The following is a 10,292-nucleotide window of genomic DNA, read 5'->3' as shown; positions in this document are numbered from 1 at the left end:
TCCTGATTTGACAGTATTATATCATAAAACAACCAAACCGAGTGCGTATCCAGATGTAGGTTTATTTTTCCAACCCGGTGCTGGATCTGGCAATACACAGGCCTTAATTTAAACCAAACTACTCACTTTATCGCAGTGGTCGCTGATCTCACTGTCAGAAAAGCCCAAAAATGTTCGCTCATTTTCAGAGTCCTCCACAAAAACGTCGGCTAACGTTAGCTTTTTGGGGATGGCGTCCATTCCTAAAGCCCCCTGGCTGAAGAGAGATGCAACAATAAGCGTAGTTTAAAACTATTTTAAATGTGTGGTACGCATTTAACTTGGTTATTAAGTGATGTTACGTTCTTTGACAATTGTATTGTTGATGACAGGGACCAACTAGCTTCTGAAGTTTAGCTTGGCCCGCCCGCGCGGAGGTAACGTTACCTGTTCAATTAATCTGATTGAAAAATCGATGTGCCTGTTTTGGAGTTCAGGGCAGCACGAATGCACAGAAGGAGCCTCGAATCATGTTGCATATAAACTCCGCCCTCACGGGGTCAACTGGGTACCAAAACATGCAGCTTTTCAAGACACAAACATGGTGAGCGGTTACTTCTAAAATTAGCAAATAGACCCAGGAAGCAATGTTTTATCATCCAAAATTATTAATTGCATGGTTAAAACAAACTTAACACAATCAGTAACATTTGGCATTAACAACAAGTAGTGGAACAAGGTATACTCACAAAACATTATAAACTTAGCTGTCAGAAAGAGCAACCTGCATGTTGACTGTTTTACGAAATCTAACCTACGTCACTTAATGTTTCTTGGAAATAATTAGTAATTTGGGAAGTTAATACAGGATTTATGTTTTCCGAGATGGCTGCCAGAGGAAAAGGCAGCATTTTTGTGCAGCTTTTGCAGCTTTAATTTAAATTGTTTTTGTATCTCATAATTTTTATTTTATGAATCCAGATCTTGGCATAAAATCTCTTTTTTTTCGTGTTTTTTTACACATGAGTATTGCTATTATTGTCTTCCTAATATGCACGTTATTAAGTTCTATTCCACTTTATAACTGGGCCCATATGTTTTGGGGGTCATAGTATAATACGACTAAAAGAAACAATCACTGGGATTGTTACTGAGTTAAAGTGCCTCTTTCTGTGGCCCCTGTAGATTTGTACATCTTTGCTTCTTTGAGTTTAACTGTGTCCCTACAGAACTGAGGCAGCTGAAGGACATCACCCTACTTGATGGCATAACAGTGGAGATGGTTATGTTGACAATTGTCTTGTATTCCCACAGCCCATTGTAGCCATATTGTAGCAGGTGTGTGGTCATGGGAGTGATGCCGGGAAGCTCCTCTTACATTCCCAGGACTGATAAATACTCCCTCCCTGCTTGGTCCTGGCTCAGAGTTACCATGAATCTGCAACAGTGGTGGTTGATTTGGGCTCTGGGTGAGTGCAATTGCTATAAAAAAAACCAGCTCATCTTCCTTCTTTCAAACTCCTAACCCGCATGTGTCTGTGTTTCTGTCTTTTGGTTGTGCCTGCTGTAAATCCTAACCCCAGCAATAAAATAAGCATCCTACAAAATCGTATTATATCATGGAAATTTAGAATTTGAAGAAATTCATCATTTTAGTAAATGTTTTTGACACAGTGCCAACCCTCTGGTATATACACTCTTCCTGCCAGCATGCATCTTTATATGCGTCTCCGACCAGTCTTTTCCTCACAAGAGACGGTGTGCATTCCAAGTGACTTCTCAGAACAACCACACAACCGCTGGCAATGTGAGTGGGTCGGTGCAGCTATGTCACAACACCCAATGCTGCGTGGGCTATTACCTGATCATTGATGACCGGCCAGAGGTTGACGTTCTCGGTAAGAAACCATGGCAAAATGCAAGATATCTGGACCAGTACCTCTGGATTATGTTCTGTACTATTATAAGACTCGTGCACAATTTTGCTCTCAAAAGTTTATCAAATGATTTAAAAACGAATCAACTTTAAGCCTCAAACCTAAACGATATCATGAAACCTCTGACTGATGTTGGCTAGTTATTTGCTGTAATATATATTACTCTGCAGGCTGAGTTTGGTTCTCGTGTATTTTTAATTGTCTATTTTGTTTCTGATTTTTGTGTTGCAGCTTGTGATATTGCTGAAAAATATTGCCCAGATGCAACCTGTAACGCACAAACACGTTATGACGGTCGCCTCATTTATTGTGTGTGCAACACAGACTTTTGCAACAGCAACATCACTTGGAACCCAGAGTTCGAAGAGCCTCAACCCACCTACTCTTATTTTGGAGGTATGACCACGATAAGATTGCTAACTAATCGTTGTCCGTAACATTGTTCACAGATAACGTCAACAATTTTCTCCGACATGTTTCTTTTTAGATGACATTGTGAAAGCTGCTGCAATAACTGTGACATTGCTCGCCCTGTGCTTCCTGCTGATCATTGCAGCCAAATGCAGAAGTAAGATCCTTTTTGGTTTCAACATCAAGATAGAAATGCAAACAATATGTTCTTTCTAATAATGTGTTGATTTGACTTCACAGTGGCAGAAAGTGGGAGTTAAACTAAACAAACTAGGAACACGAATGCCTTTACAATTAATTATCTGTTGATATTTGCTGGTGTTGTCTAAGCGCACACACACAAGGAGGAGTTTATCGTCTTGATCCCCCAGATTTAGATTCATTTAACTTAAAAACGCACACACATTACTGCTCGTTATGGGGAAATGGAGTTCACAGCTCCCAAATTAACCCTTTCCATGGCTTAGAATTTTGCATTGAGGTAAAAAGGTGTTGTTTCTGTGTCAAGTACCCTCTCTGCTATGTTTCCACATTTTCTAAACTCCGATTCAGTTCTCATGATTCTTTGTTTGACCTTGCAACTGTTTCATTCTCTCTGCTAGTCTGGCCTTGGTGTTTATCTCTGAACACTCCCTTTTACCCCCTGTCCTTTGTTTGTTACTCTTCAAGCAGACATGTGGCTCTTCAGTCGGGCTAGTTTAAAATGAATAGTGACTTAATTGTCAGATTACCATCAATGAGTGTTTGTTAATTACAAGACCTGTCAACTTTCATTATTTTAGAGGTTAATCCACCCTCCCATGATGATTACGGTGTCTCACGACCGTGTTCCTGCCAAACAACTAAAACCGCTGAGATTGACTTTGCTGACATTGATCGACAGCAGGTAAGCAGCTATCACATGGATTTATGCTGTATGGTCAGCAGTGTTAAAAATCATCCAGTTAGGTGTTATATCCTATAGTCCGGTTGATTTACTTGTCTGTTCTTACCTTTTCAGATTGTAGGCCATGGGTATTTTGCAAATGTTTGGAAGGGCAAATACAAGGGATCCATTGTGGCAGTGAAGGTTTTCAATGATGGCAGGAAACACACATTTACTGCAGAGAAGGAGGTCTATGAGCTACCACTCATGAATCATGCTGGGATTGTCCACTTCCTTGGATCTGGGAGTACACCAGGTGGAGGCAGAGGGCTCATTGTCCTGCAATTTGCTGAATGTGTGAGTGGCAACCAGTCATTTGAATTTCGAAATGAATTGTGCATTTCTACATTTTCTCAGAGATCAAAAGTTATTTGAGGAAAAAGGACAAGTAACAGAAGAAAGAATCAGGGCCAGGAAGCAAAGAAAGGCATTAGGACGTAACTCTTATCAGCAACTATATTATGAAAATGGAACGACTACTAATTCCTTAAAATGGCTATAGTCAGTATTTTTATAATAACAATGAAATGATAATGTGAAGACAATGTGAAACTGGTCAGTGGTATTGATGCACCTTTAGAGACTTATCACCTGAATCTGCAGCTCCCCTCAGTTGGCAGATATTTTCAGTGAAAAAGCTCAAAGAAGCCCACTGTACACGATCCCCTCTTCATCAAACAGCAGACAGACACAGTTAGTGACCAGCTGGTGAAAATAGTGGAGCATTGAGTTTTCCCTCAGGAGTCGGTAGAGTCCAAAGATATTTAAAAGAGAGTGACGATTGGACTTCCATTCATCCAGTGGACACAAACTGTGCCAAATGAATAATACTGTTGCTTAAGTTTGTCATATTAACATAAAAGTTGAGATGCGGTGGATACATGATCACACATATGTCTTTATTTTATACAAGCCAATGTATAAAATGTTCACGTTCTTTGATATAAATTGCTGGTGTCCCTTTGATTTCAGGGTACTCTCCACTCCTATCTGGGTAAACACACGACCAACTGGATGTTGACACTGAAGTTGTGCCAGTCTTTATCGCAGGGACTCTCCTATCTGCACTCTGACCTTTACGAACATGGTATTGGCCATAATATTTCTGTGAACAAATGTGTGTGCGTGTTGTAGTCTACCAATGTAGAAAGCATTTCTGTTTATGCGCACATGTAAGCTAAAATATCAAACTTGATTAATAGTTGTTAACAAAATTTAAATGCTTTTGGAGAAGTACTTTTCAGGTGATTTTTTTAAAATTTAAAAACAAACAAACAGCCCACATATCACAGGGATCCATAATTATACACATAAAGCAGGCGTCACAGTTAAACAGGTTTAATGAATGAAGTGTGAGTTTTTCTTGATCTTTAAAGTCCACTGCAGTTAAATATCCAAACAAATAAGAATCTTATTTTTCTTGCAGATGTGCATAAACCTTCCGTGGCCCACGGAGATTTCAGCAGCTCCAACGTGCTTGTGAGAGCAGATGGTACCTGTGTCCTGTGTGATTTTGGATGCTCAACCATCTTGCGTTCTTGTTCTGGACATGGCAGCTGGAGAAGCCACACAACAAACATGGAGGTGAGACTTAGGCGGAACCACAATTCATTATTCTTAATTCGCAGTACAATGAAATCATGAAAAAGTGAGTTGGTCATCTTGGTGGTCTCCAAGAAATAAAATGAAAACAAGCCGAGGGATGACATTTAATACGTAGAAATAAACAATTCACATTCCCATCCATCTGCAGGGACATTCGCGGCTGGGCACACTGCGCTACATGCCCCCTGAGATCCTGGAAGGCTCTGTAAACCTAAGCAGCAGCAGGTGTCTCATGCAGGGGGACATCTATGCTCTGGGACTGCTGCTGTGGGAGATCTTCATGCGCTGCTCTGATTTATTTGAAGGTAAACTTCCTTGATCAGATAATCATGAAAATATATCAGCAATTGAGATGGGAGTCCAAACATCTCCTCCCTTTAAATTGTACTTTTGAAAGAGAGATATTGAATGAGAATCATTTTTCAGCTGAAGAATGCCACACATCACAATGATTAATCAAAACTAGTAAACGTTGCATCAATCAATATTGTCAGAGTGTCACAATTTTTGCTTTTACTTCCCTTTGAGGTTGATCTGTGTGATCAACTTTATCTCTGTGCTCTGCTTGGATACACTTCACCTATACAGTATGTCATGGTACTATGTGGATGTTCAAATTCATGCAAATGTCTCCATCTGCAGGCGGTGTTGCTCCGCAGCATCTGTTGCCTTATGAATCTGAGCTGGGAGCCCATGAAACGCGAGACAGCCTCATCCAGTACGTGTGTCACTTGGAAGAGAGACCCTCCATACCTAGACACTGGGAACTGCTACCACAGGTATTCTTACACAGGTGCTTCTGACATGAACCTGTTTTTTTATTGGCTATAGCAATGAAGATAAACGTACTGGATAGCGCATGAAAATATTCATGATATTGAATTAAGTTTGTCAATGTATTGACTCATTTGTCACATCTCAACTTTCAGGGATCTGTGCTGCAGGAGCTCCTGACAGATTGTTGGGACTGTGACGCCGATGCTCGACTGACTGCTCCGAGTGTTGTGGAGAGATTAGGCTCTCTTCAGTCTTGTTACTCTTCATGACTGTTTTTTTCCTTTTTTTGAAGGTTGACTTGAAATGTACATATCAAGCATTTACACTGTTCTTTTTGTGTCATCACCGTGTAGCTTTTCAGTATATTTTCATCAATTTGAATGTAGCCTCTTTAAATAATGCATATTCTTGACTTTGATATGTTCCCATTACTCTTTCTTTTCTTTCCATAATGGCAGATTGGGAATTGTTGTTTTTTGAAAAAGGGAAAAAAATGAATGTTATTCCTGTACGCTCAGCAATAGGTTAGTTAGTTTGCCTAATGTTATGTAACTATGATACATGATTATGGTTTTGTATTTAGATCATAGTTATTAGAAAGATAAAGATACGTATGACTATAGTTACACTTAAAGTAACAGGCCTTTTTCACAGCAGACTTTTTGACTTGTCATAGCAGGAAAATCACAGGTGGCGCTAATACTGTAAATGATTGCTCTGTTACATTTACATCAGTTAGTAGGCCTTTTTTTTTTTTTTTTTTTTTTTTTTACTGAAAACGTTTTATGACATGCCAAAATACAAAAAGCACAATAAAATTAATGATGGCTGAATTCCTTTTAGCTGCCTTGATTTCCTGGTATTGTCCATGCTCCCTCACTGTCACACTGTCATGGGGTACTTGAATTGAACAGAACCATTGGTGTTATTGGAAACACTTGTGCTTTTCCTATATTGAAGTCAAATGATCTGCTGTGAAAAAGGCCTTTACCTATATCGAACATAGCCGTCATTATTGTTATTAAGTGCAGCTGTGTTTTTCCTGCCATGACATGTCAAAATATCTGCTGTCAAAGGTCTGTTGGTAGGCTACTTGTAAATAAATGTTGCACATTGATATCTTTGGTTATGCAGGGGAGCCACAGGGAGAGTTCTTTTTACCAATATCTTTGATTTTTTAAATCATATTTGTTAAAATTACACTTATTATAGCTATAGAAAGCCATATGTTTTATGTAGCTGTTTACATAACTGTTGATCCATGTCGTCATTGATTTATTTGTCACGCAATTTAAGTGTGTGCGTGTGTGTGTGTCATGGCCAAACCCCACTTGGCGCCTCCCTTTTAAATATATCATTCCCAATGGGGGACACCATAATCATGTATCTTTTGTCCCACAGAAACACGTCGATCAACTTTTTCAGAGCTTGCTGGACTTTTGCCATGACGTATATAACGTGCGTAACCTTTAACAACGGGCGTGGCTTTCTGATGCATTTGTGTTGCTGCGTCCGCGCAGCTCAATGCGGAAGACAGACAGGGAGCACGGAATTCCTGATGAACTGAGAAAGCAAACCTGAAGAAAGTTTCCAAGGTAAACCTATGACATTGACAGTTTTGATTGTAAATAGCGTGTACAAAACAAAACAACCAGAAACTACAGCAATCAGATCATTTCGAGCTTTGTGATTTCTAGAGTTAAATGAAGAAAGTCTAACGTTGTCGAGGCATTAGACCACACACTGGCTGTGTTGTGATCGGCCCATTTGTCTGAAAATATGTACATAATGTGTGCACGGGGTATAGTTTGTTGCTCAAGTATTTTGTTAGTCGTAATAATAAAGTTTTAAAACAAACCTCAGCTCCCATGATGGTGACGTTCATTCCGTCACTGTTTTATTGACTGTATTGTTTTAAGTGTACCATTTACAGAGAATCTAAAACGCATGGCGCAATTCATCAGCTGATTTAGATCATATTATTTATGTTCATAAAAGAGTCTCTGGGGTTTTGAACTTTTTGGTGGACTAAACAAGCAATTCGAATTTCATCTTGGCTGTTGATACTGTAAGATAAAGTACAGAATATATACAGCCATGTTGACGAAAGGTGTTGGAAACTCTTGAAAACTGATTTTAATATTTTGAGTTACTTATTAACACTTTTATACAGCATGGATAGCAGATCTGACAACCAGGTGTGGTGACAGATAAAAAGTACATCATCTCAGATCAGAAACTACATTGTCATGTAAAGCATATGTGGTGACTTGTTTGATTTGGATTGAATCAACACCCACATAAATTATACAATAAGATACTGTGTAGTTACACTTGTAATAATAGTTGCTTTTTGCTTGTAATGTAATTTTACTGAATCAAATATGAATTGCATTTACTTTCCCACTCTTTCCTCAGGAGTTTGAGGACCTGAAGTGTTTGACTTGTCAGGTCAAAAATCATAACCATGTGGCCAAATCAAGGTGAGATATCATATTATACATAACCAGCATATCATTATTATTTTTATGCCTGTTGATATAGGTGCTCTGAAAAATAATGTGTGTATGCGTGTTTTTATCTATATTAGGTCCTCCCGCTCCAGTGGGCCCACCAAACCCTGCCTACCCTCCTGGCTACAACCCTGCATATCATGTTGCACCTACATCAGGACTCTTCCCCCAACCATCACATCCTGGGCAATTCCCAGCTGGGCAATATCCAGCTGGGCAATACCCAGGGGGCATGAACCCAACCATGGGGCCACATGTACCTCCAGGGGCCATGCCTTATGGAGCTCCGGGATCTCATCCTTACCCGATGGCTCCAGGTGGATATCCACTAGTCCCTCCTGTAGGTACTCACCCAGGTCCATACCCGCATTCTCCAAAAGGGTGTCACCAAAAAGGCCACAAAGATCACAAAGGTCACAAAGATCACAAAGGTCACAAAGGTCACCACAAAGATCATCATCATGGAGGGTTTAATCCCATGGCTGGAGCATGTGCTGGAGGATTGTCTGGAATGGGAATGGGGTTGGATGGACATAAAGCCCACAAAAAGATGAAGAAGATGAAGAAGGCGAAGGGGCACAAACATGGCAAGGTGAGATGTCTACAGATATGCCACATTGTTTTAAATGTCTCTCCCTGTAGGTGAAGTATTTAGTCCAATACTTGATAACAAGATGAAACTTTAACCTGCCTAAGTCCCTCAGCCCCAGGCCTCCAACTTCATGTCAATCAGTGTTGCAAACACCAGAACAAACGAAATGCACTCATGTCTCAGGTGCAAAGTGCAGTACAGCTGCAGATACATGGTTTATGTTGTACTTGAAGAGTAGTATAGATATATTATCATTAGGTTGCTATGGCAGATCAAAACAAACAGTTACTAGATTGTATTATGAAACATTTTGCTGACTTGTATGAGAACAGACAAAACACTCAATTATAATAATGGAAAGTAAAGCTATATGTTCTTTACAACATTTGTGGTAAATATTGCTGCAACTACGGATTAATTGTACTGTTGATTAATTGTCGGGATAGTTTGTTAAATAATAAATGAATTGCTTAGTTTGTAAAATGTTAGAAAATACTTTAAAATGCCCATCACCCCTGCCAAGGGTGACATCTTCAAAATGCTTTTTAAACAATTGCTGTTTGTGTTTTAAACTATATTAATGTGTATAGTATATAATTTTTCTCTTTTTCTTCACAGTCCTCCAGCAGCAGCAGCAGCAGCAGCAGTAGCAGCAGCAGCAGTAGTGACTAAGACTGAGGACACCAGGCTTTTTCAGAAATGTCACATTACAAAAGTGCAACCTTACTATTACAAATAAACACACTAAAGTCATACTTATCACTTTAAACAGGACATACAAATTGAAAATAAAATAAAATAAAGGTAATTAAAAAGTTGTTTCATATCTCACTAGAAATGCATGCATATGCTGTTGCTGTAAACATTTTCACAGCATTTTGCTGTGTTTGCATTCCATCATGTCTCTAGTTTGTGGTGTTTTGGGAAAATGTTCCACTACAAGTACATTAGTGTACAAACTTATTGAAATAATTTGACGAGGGGCTAAATGATGAGAAAATCTAACATTGTGATTTAGTAAAATAATATATGTATATTATGCTTTTTTATCTTTTCTTTGGAAGTTTCACCTTGAGGTGGAGATTGATACAGATATTAAGTGTCTTATGTTATGCTAATTTGCTACACATGACTGCAGAATGCATTTTTCTGCATTGCTTTGTATCTACATTAATTCAGTTAAATCAAACTTGTTTAATAAATACATTTAAATTGAAAGACTAACACAATTTATTGTTGCCAGGATGGTAAATATTTGAAGTTAAAAACTGAGTTGCAATACACTTTATGCCCACCAGTGTGTTTATTATTAGCTATCTTATTGAAGTTTGTAAATATTAACATATTAGAAACATTCGTAAAGCATTCACCTGTTTGTTAATTCATTTTTGAATACATGAAAACACGTGGGCCATCAGTTATTTTCAACAACAGAGCTCCCTGCTTAAACAAATGGAATAATATGTATAATTTGCGCAAACACTTATTTTTTTATTAAATTCTTTCATTCCGCTTTCATGTTGTTGCATAATGTCAACAAAAGTGTGCTACTG

The 10,292-nt window shown here is 38.7% G+C and overlaps 3 protein-coding genes across 3 annotated transcripts in view; 2 read left to right on the top strand and 1 right to left on the bottom strand.

Moving 5' to 3' along the window:
• Positions 1-240, bottom strand: part of LOC306775671 (cell division cycle-associated protein 7-like) — a gene marked incomplete at both ends in the record, with an annotated part of 2,440 nt that extends 2,200 nt beyond the window's left edge. The window contains one exon of the mRNA XM_079266130.1: positions 127-240. Within this exon, the coding sequence (XP_079122256.1) occupies positions 127-240 (114 nt within the window). The remainder of the gene's footprint in view (positions 1-126) is intronic.
• A 1,096-nt stretch (positions 241-1,336) lies between these two features.
• Positions 1,337-5,903, top strand: LOC306775669 (bone morphogenetic protein receptor type-2-like; the record flags this gene model as incomplete). The annotated part of the gene is made up of 11 exons (XM_079266128.1): positions 1,337-1,448; positions 1,689-1,877; positions 2,148-2,312; positions 2,404-2,484; positions 3,110-3,213; positions 3,328-3,549; positions 4,225-4,339; positions 4,679-4,836; positions 5,006-5,162; positions 5,500-5,636; positions 5,787-5,903. The coding sequence occupies 11 exons, from the start codon at positions 1,337-1,339 to the stop codon at positions 5,901-5,903; spliced, it is 1,557 nt and encodes a 518-aa protein (XP_079122254.1).
• A 1,212-nt stretch (positions 5,904-7,115) lies between these two features.
• On the top strand, positions 7,116-10,161 carry prr13 (proline rich 13). Its single transcript, XM_079296952.1, has 4 exons — positions 7,116-7,229; positions 8,053-8,117; positions 8,225-8,739; positions 9,358-10,161. The coding sequence occupies exons 2-4, from the start codon at positions 8,102-8,104 to the stop codon at positions 9,409-9,411; spliced, it is 585 nt and encodes a 194-aa protein (XP_079153078.1). The 5' UTR covers positions 7,116-7,229; positions 8,053-8,101; the 3' UTR covers positions 9,412-10,161.
• Positions 10,162-10,292: the final 131 nt, after the last annotated feature.

This window comes from Melanostigma gelatinosum (assembly GCF_949748355.1).
Source record: "Melanostigma gelatinosum genome assembly, chromosome: 3".
Lineage (NCBI taxonomy): Eukaryota > Metazoa > Chordata > Actinopteri > Perciformes > Zoarcidae > Melanostigma > Melanostigma gelatinosum.
Note: the sequence above shows the minus strand (reverse complement) of the source record. Positions and strands in the feature narration are given on the sequence as shown.